The 12,910-nt window shown below is 41.5% G+C and overlaps 1 protein-coding gene across 2 annotated transcripts in view; it reads right to left on the bottom strand.

Annotated features, from left to right (window-relative positions):
• Positions 1-12,910, bottom strand: part of LOC121291710 (complement C3-like) — a 73,317-nt gene that overhangs the window by 38,904 nt on the left and 21,503 nt on the right. Inside the window, exons 7-10 of one of the 2 annotated variants that reach the window (XM_041213203.1) lie at positions 6,546-6,633; positions 5,245-5,344; positions 2,396-2,525; positions 1,295-1,407 (exon numbers count right to left, since the gene is read on the bottom strand). In XM_041213203.1, coding sequence (XP_041069137.1) covers positions 1,295-1,407; positions 2,396-2,525; positions 5,245-5,344; positions 6,546-6,633 — 431 coding nt within the window. Of the gene's footprint in view, positions 1-1,294; positions 1,411-2,395; positions 2,526-5,244; positions 5,345-6,545; positions 6,634-12,910 lie in introns of both variants that reach the window. The other variant, XM_041213202.1, reaches the window with a different exon arrangement.

Below are 12,910 nucleotides of genomic sequence, written 5' to 3' on the forward strand. Positions count from 1 at the left end.
CCCTGTACAACTGAAGCATAACCTCACTACTTTTGTAATCAATTCCTCTCACAATAAATGGTAAGAACCAAACAGAGGGGTATCAATACCAGGAAGAAGCCTTATGCAAAACAAAAACAAGTGGAACTAGGACCCCACCAAAATGGCTTTTTCCATTTCCAGCACTGATGTGCCACCTCCCTCTCATTTACTATTCTGTAGATTGACATGAAAGTCGGGGTAATTTTAACTTAACTGGCCAAGGGAAGAAACCCACAGGATCAGGGTGCATCACCAGATCTATACTCTACACAATTTGGCTTGCCATTGGCTTTGGCAGAGAGTGGCGGACTCGGGCGGGTTGTATCTGGTCACTCCAGCCTGCCAGCGGGTGGATTAAGTTAAAATTTCCCTCATCTGTATCCGACCTGGAGGCCTAAAAGGTCTGTAAATTGATTGGGAGGTGGGACAGGGCAGGGGGGTTGAAACTGACATGGGAGGAGATGCGAAGTGGGTGTTATCGCACCTGTCACCAGCTATTTACCCCACCCAATATTCACCAGTGATTTCAATAGCACTGAAAACAATGGTGTGTGGTACAATGGGGAGAGTGGGGGGGTGGTGGGGGGTGGTGCACTGATTCTGTTTTGTTTGCACCCTCTCCCCCAACGGGAGGCTGGGGAGCCCCCACTACCATGTAAAATTGCACCCCTGTGAGATCTGTATGGGGGAGGGGGAGGAGATTAGGGGCGCATGGGTGCAGTTGGTTATATATTTGAGATGAGGCATATGAGGATTGTGAATAGAGCAAATTTAATGCTGTACATGTGACAGAGCCTGCAAAGCACAGAATCATAGGAAGTTTACGACACAGGCCACTTTGCCCAACACGTCTGTGCCAGCCAAAAAACGAGCCACCCAGCCTAATCCCACTTTCCAGCATTTGGCCTGTAGTCTTACAGGTTTCAGCATTTCAGGTGCATAAGTAAGAGAGAGGTACAACATTAAAGCATCATAAGGTATGCAGTTGACTGCACATGTACACGCATGACAAAATAATTCATGTTACCAATGAGGAGCCTCTGAAAATACACATACGAATCAACCCACCTATGTTAATGCCACTGCATTCATAAAATCAGTGGTTTATGCATGTTAGTTGTCTGATGTTCCTCACTACATGCACCCTCCAGTGAGGGACTGATACAAACTGCATGAGTTATATACAGGTCCGTGGGCTGAATGAGCCAGGTATACTTGGCGTGCATGCACACACACACACATATCTAACCCTTGACAATAAATGCATACGTACCAGGAGTTGAAATGCAGTTCCGGGTATAAAATAGGGTTTGATGGCTGATAAGTCAATGTCATAGGGTGACTGACGAAATGATATGTTGTCCAGCACCTTGGCTTCAGTATGTCCTGCTTTGAAAAATACCAATGACAACTTATGTATGTAAATATAAAGCACATTTAATGCAGTAAAACGTACCAAGGTGCTTGACAGGAGCAATCATCAGCCAAAATTTGACAACAAGCTACATAACATGATATTAGAATGAATTACCAAAAGCTTGGTTTAAAGAGGTAGATTTTAAGGAGCATCTTAAAGGAGGAGGGAGAAGTAGAGAGTCTGAGAGGCTTGGGGAGGGAATTGCCCAGGTTAGAGCACAGGCAGCTCAAGGCACGGGCACCAATGAGGGTGGGGCGATTGAAATCAGGGATGTGCAAGAGGTTAGAGTCAGGGCAGTGCAGAATTTTCAGAGGATTGAAGGGTTGGAGGAGGTTTTTAGAAATAAAGATGGATAAGGCCATGCAGGGATTTGTACACAATGATGCACATTATAAAATCAAGACATTAACCTACAGGGAGCCAATATAGATCAGGGGGCACAGGATGAATAGAGCTTGGTGAAAGCTAGGATATGGGCAGCAGAGTTTTGGATGAGGCAAGATTACAGAAGGTGGAAGGTGGGAGGCTGCCAGGTGGGTATTGGAATAATGGAGTCTGGAGATAACAGAAATATGGATGGAGGTTTCTGCAGCAGAAATCGTCTTGATTTCTACTGTTAGGACTGAGGAAGCGCTGGGGGTGTGAGATGTGACCAAGGTGCAGAGTTTTAGTTGAATTCAGTTTAATTCAGGGTCAAATCGGAGGCTGAAGTTATGATCAGCCTGGTTCATCATCAGACAATGACCAGGGAGAGGAATGGAGTTGGCTATTAGGAAATGAGTTTGCATTGGGGACTGGTGGCAATGGCCACAGTTTTTCCTGTACTTAGATTACGTTTTTCTTCATGCAATACTGAATGTCGGCCAAACAATGTGAGAAACCTGAGACAGTGGGGGAGCATTGAATATTACTCAAAATATAAACAAAATGTTTAGCTCTATTCAGATGATTACTCACCTTTTTCATCTGTAATCTCTGCTACAATATACAAAGTGCCTCTCTTGAATTTGTCCATCCCTCCATTCTGATTTATGCTGTCGATCAGAGCACTTGAATTTAAAATGACACGAACTGTCCCGTCCTGTATCTAAGTCGAAATCAAGATGATTATTTTAAGGCTATGTTTATTTATGTTGCAACACTAGAGGGAGCTCTTCCTGCACATGCTCAGTTTCAGTCTCAGTGTCATTGGCAGGGTGTCAGTTGCATGCATTAAGACAGACATGACACAGACTGACAATAAAGTTCAAGTGACCTATTTTAGGCCTGTGCAGCCCATACCAATTGTAAGTTCTTGTATTTAGACTACAATCATTTAGCAACTGATTGTAAAACACGTTTCTGACAATTCAGTAAATGATGATAAATAATCGGGAAATTTCAGTAAATGAGATTTTCAACTTCCAAAGTGGAAAATTGATTGTAACATTTAGTTTAAGCACACTTTTTGATTAGAAGGGCAATTTTTAAAAATATTTTGACTTTATTTAGGAAAAAACAGCTATTGCTCAATGGAGGACTTGGAATAATGACCCTGAGATCAAGAGTGTCAATGTCTAACAATTGAGCTACACAGGCTATGAGGAAGTGCCCTATACAAAGCTATAATGCACTGGATCCAGCCTAAGGAGGCAGCATTCAAAATCTCATCGACATTATGATCCCATCACAGGTTTAGAATTGGGATCAATAGTCATTGATGGGATAAATTGAAGCACATAGCCTTTGATAGGTCTAAACTCCTGCTGCTGACCAGAAAGGTGCAAGGAGCAGCTTCATATGCACCGGCAGCCACAGTGCGGGCCAATTGTGCATGTCCAACTGTTACTGATGCCATTCTGGTAGGTGGCAGGAGTTACAGTGTCATTTTAATTCATTGACACACAGTGCCATTAGAGAGGGAGCTCCAAGGTTTTAACCCAGCAGCAATGAAGGAACAGCAATATATTTCCAAGTCAGGTTATTGTGCAACTTGGAGAGAACTTGCAGTGGTGATGTTCCTATGCATCTGTTGTCTTTGTTCTTCTAGGTGATAGAGGTCATGGGTTTGGGACGTGCAACCTTGGCAGGTTGCTGCAGTGCAACTTTTACATACTGTTGTCACTGTGCTTTGGTGTTGGAGAGAATGAATGCTTAAGGTGGTAGATGGCTTGTGAATTATTTGGGTTGTCTGGTTCTGGTTGGTGTCAGATCTGAGTGCTGCCCTTATCCAGGCAAGTGAAGTGTATCCCATTGCATTCAGTCAGGGATCAGGCGGTGAGTCACTCATCACAGAAAACCCAACCTCTGACCTGCGGCTGTAGCCACAGTATTTATGTAGCTGGCCTAGTTAAGATTCTGGACAATGATGACCTCCCAGGATGTTGACAGTGAGAGAATCAGCGAGGGTAATGGCATTAGATGTCAACAAGGTGGTTGATTCTCTCTTATTGGGAATGATCATTGCTTGGCACTTGTGTGGTATGAATATTACTTGCCACTTGACAGCCCAAACCTGAATGTTTTCCAAGGCTTGGTGCATGCTGGCATGGACTGCTTCTGTATCTCGGGAGTTGTGAATGGAACTTAGTAATGTGCTATCATCAGCAAATGTCCCCACTTCTGATCTTATGATGGAGGCTGGTCATTGATAAAGCAGCTGAAGGTGGTTGGGCCTAGGACACTACCCTGAGGAACTCCTGCAGTGATGTCCTGGGGCTGAGATGGTTGGCTTCCAACAAACAAAACCATCTTTCTATGTGCTAAGTATGACTACAGCCAATGAAGAGTTCTTGCCCGATTCCCTGATCTTATTTACTTCTACCTAAACTTCACAATTTAAAATTTGCAGTTAATACTAATGACTGATTTTTATGTGTTGTTAATGGTTGTGTGTTTTCTGATCATCTTTCAAAAGAGTTAATAACCAACTCCTTTTATAAAGGGCAGCAAGCCAGCATTTGTTAGAGCAAATATCTAATAAACATGATTGAAATCTTGCATAAAATAATGATGGGGTTCATGAAGGTAATGTACTTGATGTTGTGCAACTGGATTTTCAAACATCACTTCATAAAGAGATGCTTAATAGACTGATCAGCAAAATTAAAGTGCATGGGTAAAAACGGTATGAAATTTACTAAGGGGGAGAAAGCAGTGGTGAATGACTGTTTTTCAGACTGGAGGATAGGTATAGAGTTTTGCACCATAGAGAACAACATTGGGGCCTCTATATATTATTAATAGATATTACTGAGCTGGACCTGGCAAGAAAGGGCGTATTTTCAAAGCATGCAGACATCACAAAGCTTGGAAATGTAGTAAACGGTGAGGAGGATAGAAGCAGAACTTCAGGGTGACATAGACAAACTGGTGAAATGGCAGGGACGTGGTGGATAAGTAATGCAGAGAAATGTGTGTTTTGGTAGAAAGGATGAAAGAAAGAAATTACACAGTACAATATTAAAAGAGTGCTGAATAGAGAAACTTGGAAGTGTATGTACTCACCTTTGAAGGTGGCAGTCAAGTTGATGAGGCTGCTAACAGAAAATATACGAGATCCTAGGTTTGTTAAATAGCAGCATAGAGTACAAAAGTAAGGAAGTTATGCAGATTTGAAGAGCCCTTGGGCAGGGTTCAGATGAGATTTGCTAGAATAGTACCAGGGTGGAGGGACTTCAGTTTTGTTTTATTGATTCATGGAACGTGGATGTCACTTGCAAGGTCAGAACTTGTGGCCCATCCCTAGTAGTAGAACGTCTGCTTTTCCACTTCCCATGCATGGTTGACTGACATGTCTTGCAGAAACCAGAACATCGCTTACTTACACGGTGCACTTGATGTAGTTGTGGTAAGGGGATCCTGTCACCAGAAGTTGTGCACATCCCAAATGTCACATTACCATGAAGATCATTATCTAATTTATCACTGCAAGGAAAACAAGTGGAGTGAGAAGTGACTGTACAGAGTTGACTGAATTGTTTGAACATCAGATTTAGTAAAGAGGAAGTGGTGGCATCATGGCAACATCACTGCACTAGTAATCTAGAAGTTAAGTCGAATGCTCTGGGGACCTGGGTTTAAATCCCACTATGGCAGCTGGTGGAATATAAACTTAATTTTTAAAAAAATCTGGAATTGAAAGCTGGCCTCAGTAAAAGTGCCCATGAATGATTGTCGTAAAAAAACCCATCTGGTTCACTAAAGTCCTTTACGGAAGGAAATCTGCCATCCTTACCCAGCCTGGCCTACATGTCACTCCAAACCTACAGCAATGTGGTTGGGTCTTAACTGCTCTCAAGGGCAATTAGGAATGGGCAACAAATGGTGACCTTGGCAGTGACACCCACAATTCACAATCAAATATATTAAATAATCTGCCAAACAATCTATATCTTGTCAACATGTAATTTTTAATGCTATTTCTCTTGCTCGAGAGGAGAAAGAAAACACAATATCTTAGAATAACTTTAACCCAAATGATTTGAAGAATTTTTTACATTCTATACTTATTCAGTAAATCCACCATCTATTAAATTTTAAAAAGCTGGTTGTGATTAGCATTGCATCTATTATTTACTGCAATTTGGTGAAGCATTCTCCTGAATTAGAAATGTAGGTAATGCAGGATAGCTAACTGAAAAGCACTGGTATCACGCCAACGCCTTTGTCACTAGGCCACTTGTTCAGCTGTTCTATGTTGGTTAAGTCATTTATCCTTTACATGAATTCACAAAGCTGAAGGCAGTACTAACAGTGATAATGCATTTCATTTAATGTTGAGAAAGAATTCACTTTAAATACCCTGGACACCCATAACACATAAGGGCAACAGCAATATATGAAAATATCCACAATTCCCCTAAAGTAGAGTTAAATGACAAATCCTATATAAACCCAACATAACGCCTTCTACCATAAAGCAATATTCTTCAAAAACCTAGATATTTACTCAAACCTTTCACCGTCTCGTCCCTGTTCTCGTCCTTTTCCCTGATCTTTGGTGAAGTATCTTGAGGTATTTTGTTAAACTAAAGGCACCTTGTAATTGTTAGCAGCTATTTTTCCTCATATGTCAAAACAAAATCTATCCGTGCCTATGTGTATAATAGGATAACGCATTACTTACAGCACTTGTATTGTGAATGGGAAGTTCTCGTCAGTCACCACGTAATACCAAGGGTCTGGGAATATCCTCACATCAAATTTGGGGAACTCTGCAGAAATGAATCAGTCAAACTAAAATAGATGTCATGCAAAACAACAGTTGAAGTGTCAGAATTAATAATTATATATATATATATCATTAAAACTAAATTGAAGTGTGATGTTGAATCATTTCACTTTTCAAATGACAATTCACCTCTCCAATAACAATATAAACATTGTTGAGTTATTTTGTAATTAATTAGTTGTGTGTGTTATTGTCAGGTATTGGTTTGAAAATGTTGAAACATCTTGTCTGATTCCCACTCCTGATCTTAATTGTTTTTTTTTCCTGCATTCACTAGGGGAAACAAATGGGATTGAATGGAATGTTGGCTGGATTTACATCCCACCTGATTGTTCACACTGTTCACATTGTTCACACTGCAAGAAAGAGTAAATCGGTCGGAGCATTAAACTTGCGATGCACTCAATTAGATCCATTTTCCATGGATAGGTCAAACGGAATACACCAGACAAACTGAGTGAAGACTTTGGACTTTGGTGAAAGAAGAGTTTTAAGTGTTAATTTTTTTCTTAAATTTTGATCTTAAAATCTAGTCTAGTCTGTAACTAGCAGTAACTGGAATGTACTGTGTATGCAGGCTAAGTTCTTTCTTTCTTGCAGTTTAGACAGTGTAACCTCACTCTCAGATGCAGGGGCCGAGTAATTAATTAGCTACAAAACAAAAACAGAATTACCTGGAAAAATTCAGCAGGTCTGGCAGCATCGGCGGAGAAGAAAAGAGTTGACGTTTCGAGTCCTCATGACCCTTCAACAGATTAGTTAATTAGCTAACTGGTTGAATCTGGTTATTGTAGCCCCAGTTCAGTTCAGGGTTCTTCAGTGCAGCTTTGGCAAATGGAGTGCAGCTGATTAACTGAGTGATTGGAGTTTGGTGAGAGGGGAGTTGGGGGAAGGAGTTGTTCATTTCCTCTTTCTGTCTTTCTCACCCCAACCGAATTTTGTTCTTGCTCTACTACAGGGAAAGGAGCTAGCTGTTTGGTGAGTATCTGGTAAGTGGGTAAGTTCTATTCTATCCCTAAGGTTTAAAACAGCACATAATTTGATAATAAAGTTAATCAAACATATAAGAAAGCAACATTAAATAAGCAATTAAGATAATTAAGTAATTATTTAAAACACATTAAGGATGGCAGGACAGGTGATGTGTCAAGGCTGCAGCATATGGGAGCTCATAGGTAACATTGTGATCCAGGGCAAACATGTCTGCAGTAAATGTTTGCGGCTTGAGGAGCTTATGCTCAGAGTCATTGAGCTGGAGGCTGAGCTGCAGACTCTGTGACACTTCAGGGAGCAGGAAAGTTACCTGGATGCTTTATACCAGGAGGCAGTCACACCACTTAGAATAGGGTCTTCTGATTTGGTCAGTAGCCAGGAACAGGAGGGTATGGCTGCATGTGAGGCAGGTAAGGGGACCCAGAGGGCAGGTGTGCAGAAGTGTGAGCCTCTACAATTGTCTAACAGGTTTGAGGTTCTCTCAGTTTGTTTGGAAGAGTGCAGGGGCTGCAGGGTGGGTGAGCAAACTGACCGTGGCAGCGTGGACAGGAAGCCATCCAAGTCGGGAGGGAGCATAAAGGAATGTAGTGGTAGCAGGGGATAGTATAATAAGGGAGATTGACACTGTTCCCTGTAGCAAAGAGCGAGAGTCCAGACGGCTTTGATGCCTGCCCAGTGCCAGGGTTCAGCACATCTGCTCAGGCCTGGAGAAGAACTTGTAATGGGACAGGAGAATCCAGTGCTCATGGTCCATGTAGGTACCAACAACATAGACAGAATGAGGAAGGAGGCTCTGCATAGTCAGTATGACCAGTGAGGCACCAAATTAAGAAGCAGAACCTCAAAGGTAATAATTTCTGGATTATTACCTGAGCCATGTGAGCAAATTGGCTTAGGAAAAATCAGATTAGAGAAATGAATGCGTGAATTTAAGACCGGTGTGGGAGAAGTGGGTTCCGGTTTGTGGGGCACTGGCACCAGTACTGGGGAAAGTGGCAGCTGCACAGTTGGGACAGTCTATACCTGAACCGTGCAGGGCTGGTGTTCTCGTGAGCTGCCGAGCGAGGGAAGTAGAGAGGGTTTTAAACTGAATAGTGGGCCTAAGGATCAAGTTTGGGGAGATGTGGTAAACCAAAGAATAGATACAAGGCAAGAGAGACAGGTATTAATGTGGAAATGTTAAACCAGCTGTGACAAAAAGGGACAGAGAGTACGATTCAATGAATAAATCAGCAGATAAGGCTAAGCACTATAAAAATAATAAAAGGACAAAACTAAAGGCTCTGTATCTAAACACACATAGCATTTGAAACAAAACAGCTGAACTGATAGCGCAAATAGAAATAAATAAATACAATCTGATAGCCATTATAGATACATGGCTACAGGATGACATAGGTTGGGACCTGAATATTGAAGGGTGTGTGACATTTAGGAAGGACAGGAAGTTAAGAAAAGGTGGAGGGGTGGCTCTGTTAATTAATGTTGGTATTAGCACAACTGACCTAAGTTCAGGAAACCAGCGATTTGGGTTGAGATGAAGAATGATAAATGCAAGAAGTCACTTACAGAAGTGGTGTACAGGCCTCCTAATTGTAACTACAAACTAGGACAGAATATAAAAGAAGAGATAATGGGAGTTTGCCTGAAAGGTACAGCAATAACCATTCAGGATTTTAATATACATAAAAACTGGAAAAATCAGATAGGCAAAGGTAACATAGATGAGGAGTTCATAGAATGTTTTCAGGATAGTTTCTTAGAAGAGCACGTTCTGGAGCCAACGAGGGAGCAGACTAGACGAGACCTGGTATTGAACAATGAGATAGGATTAATTGATAACCTCCTAGTAAAGGTACCCCTAGGTAGCAGCAATCATAATATGCATGAATCTTACATTCATTTTGAGGGAGAAACAAATGCTTCCAAGACCAGTCTTTTAAACTTAAATAAGGGCAATTATGAGGGCATGAAAGCAGGGCTAGCTAAAGTGACAGGCAAATGAGATTAAGGGATATGTTAAAAGAAGTTCAGTGGCAGACATTTAAAGGGCTTTCTGAATACACAGGAAACATACATTCCAATGAGAAAGAAAAATTCCAAGGGGAGAGCCTGGTTAACTAAAAAGTTTAGGACAGTATCAAACTTCAAGTTAAAGCATACAATTACGCAAAGACAGATGGCAGCTCAGAAGATTGGAAAGAATATAAAGGTCAGCAAGAACAACAAAAATATTTATAAGGAGGGAAAAATTAGAGTATGAGAGAAGACTAGTAATATAAAATGGATAGTAAGAGTTTCTATAGATGTTTAAATAAGATAAAGTCAACAAAGTGAACATTAGCCCTAAAGAGAGTGCATCTGGGGAATTGATAACGGAAAGTAAGGAGATGACAGACAAATTAAACAAGTATTTTGCTTCGGTTTTTACTATAGAGGACATAAGTAACATCCCAGAAATAGCTGTAAATCAGGAAATGGAAGGGAGGGAGGAACTCAAGGAAAATTACAATCACCAGGGAAGTGGTATTGAGCAAATTGTTAGGGCTGCAGGCTGACAAGAGCCCAGCTCCAGTTGAACTTCATTCTAATGTCTTGAAAGAAGTGGCTAGTGAGATAGTTGACGCACTGGTTTTAATTTTCCAAAATTCTGTAGATTCGGTGAAGGTTCCATTAGATTGTAAAATAGCAAATATAACTCCTTTATTCAAAAAGGGAGGGAGACAGAAAAATTCAAGGTAATCAGACAGAGTCAACATGGTTTTGTAAAAGGAAAACCATGTTTAACTAATTTATTATTCAAAACACCTTTCTGTTTACAGACGGGTGGTAAGAGGGAAATTCAACTTCTTTGAAGGAGTCTTATGTGCTGTGGAGAAAGGGAAACTGTGGATGTACTGTGCTTAGATTTCCAGAAGGCATTTGATAAAGTGCCACGTCAAAGGTTATTGCAGAAAATAAAAGCTCATGGTGTAGGAGGTAACGTACTGGCATGGATAGAAGATTGGCTAGCTAACAGGAAGCAGAGAGTAGGCATAATGGGTCTTTTTCTGGCTGGCAAGATGTAATGAGTGGTGAGTCACAGGGAATAGTGCTGGGGCCTCAACTTTTTACAATTTATATAAATGACGTGGATGAAGGGACCGAAAGAATGGTTGCTAAATTTACTAACTACACACATATAGGTAGGAAAGTAAATTGTGAAGAGGATATAAGGAAGCTACAAAGTGACACAGATAGGTTAAGTGAGTGGGCAAAGATCTGGCAATTGGAGTATAATGTGGGCAAATGTGAAATTGTCCATTTTGGCAGGAAGAATAAAAAGGAAGTATATTATTTAAATGGTGAGGAATTGCAGAGCTCTGAGATTCAGATGGATCTGGGTGTCCTAGTGCGTGAATCACAAAAGGTTAGTATGCAGGTACAGCAAGTAATTAAGAAAGCTAATTGAATGTTACCATATATTGTGATGGGAGTTGATTACAAAAGTAGGGAGGTTATGCTTAAATTTTACAGGGCATTGGTGAGACCACATCTGGAATATTGTGTACAGTACTGATCTCCTTATTTAAAGATGTAAATGTGTTAGAAGCAGTTCAGAGAATGTTTACTAGACTAATACCAGGAATGGGCAAGTTGTCTTATGAGAAAGCTTGGACAGGTTAGGCTTGTATCCACTGGAATTTAGAAAAGTAAGAAGCGACTTAATTGAAATGTTTAAGAACCTGAGGGACCTTGACAGGGTGGATGTGCAGGGGATGTTTCCTCTTGTGGGAGAATCTAGAACTAGGACTACTGTTTAAAAATAAGGGGTCACCCTTTTAAGACAGAGGTGACAAGAATTTTTTTCTCTCAGAGGGTTATGAACCTTTGGAACTCTCTTCCTAAAAAGGCGGTGGAAGCAGAGTCTTTTAATATTTTTAAGGCAGAGCTAGATAGATTCTTGATTAACAAGCGGGTGAAAGGTTATCGGGGTTAGGCAGGAATGTGGGGTTGAGGTTTCAATCAGATCAGCCATGATCTTATTGAATGGTGGAGCAGGCTCAAGGGGCCGAGTGGCCTACTCTTGCTCCTAACTCGTATGTTGGTATGTGCGTTACATTAAAATTGATCTTGTGAAATCGGGCAGAGGTGAAAGGGTGGTTACAGCACTGACAACTTGTGACTGGGGCAGAGTGTGACTGGAGTGGGTGTTCCTGAGGCTTGTCATCAACTATGGAATGTGGTGTGGCGGGGGTCGGGGGTCGGGGGGGAGGGGGGAGTGCTGCTGTCTGGTAGGAAACAGAGATGTTGGGCAGTAGGCAGTGTGTCTCTGGAAATGTTCAAGGGGGAGGGTGGTTTGGCACCATTCAAACCTGGGCTGGGACTTTGCCTTGCTGAGCGAGAGGTTGATGTGACTCGATAGCTTTATTATCAAGGGGTCAGGTGAAGCAGCAGTTGCTGGATAATCACATTCTGCCTGCGATCCAGGAATGGAAAATACCAGCCGTTTGGGTCGTGACAGATCTGCAGCTATTTAAATAGGCTTCATGTTAATTATCTAGCATCAATGAGACATGGTTTTCTCGCTATCCAAAACTGTTTTCGGAAGAAAAATAATGACAGTAGAAGAAACAGCGACTGGGCCAGCAGATGGAGTGGATGCAGAGTGGACAGGTGTAACAGTTCCTGTGCTGTGGCAACAATTGCCGCCAAAATAAAAAGAGGTGGAGATTTTTAGTAGAATTGCTTCCGCACATCCTTCCTACAAACAGGGTCATTCTTCCAAGGTAAGTTATTACCACCCAATGCAAAATTAGAAGCCAATTGAAAACCAAAGATATCCACTGGAAAATCCCACTCATGTCTTTTTCCCCCCTTGGGTTAAAGCCTTGGCATTAATGATAACCATCAACATATAAACTACAGAGTTGGAGATCTGAAATGCTCATTGTCCAACATCATTACACCGGCAAAACTATGAATAGTCCCTGCAGCTCAAAATTGGGCATTGGTAAGGTGTTGTGCTCCATCAGCAACAAAATTGTATTCAACTAGAGTCTGTAACCTCATGGCCTGATGTATCTATCACTCAACCTTGGTTCAATGGGGAGTACCGGCCAGCATACCAGAAGCAGCACCCAGTTGGACCTGAAAATGAGATGAAGCTAGAACACAGGACTCCATGTATGCTAAACAGTGGAAGCAGCATGTGATAGACAGAATAAAGCAATCCCACAACCAAGGGATCAGATTAAAGAGCGACTGTCCTGCCATTTCTAGCCCTA

The sequence above is a fragment of the Carcharodon carcharias genome, chromosome 19 (assembly GCF_017639515.1).
Source record: "Carcharodon carcharias isolate sCarCar2 chromosome 19, sCarCar2.pri, whole genome shotgun sequence".
NCBI lineage: Eukaryota > Metazoa > Chordata > Chondrichthyes > Lamniformes > Lamnidae > Carcharodon > Carcharodon carcharias.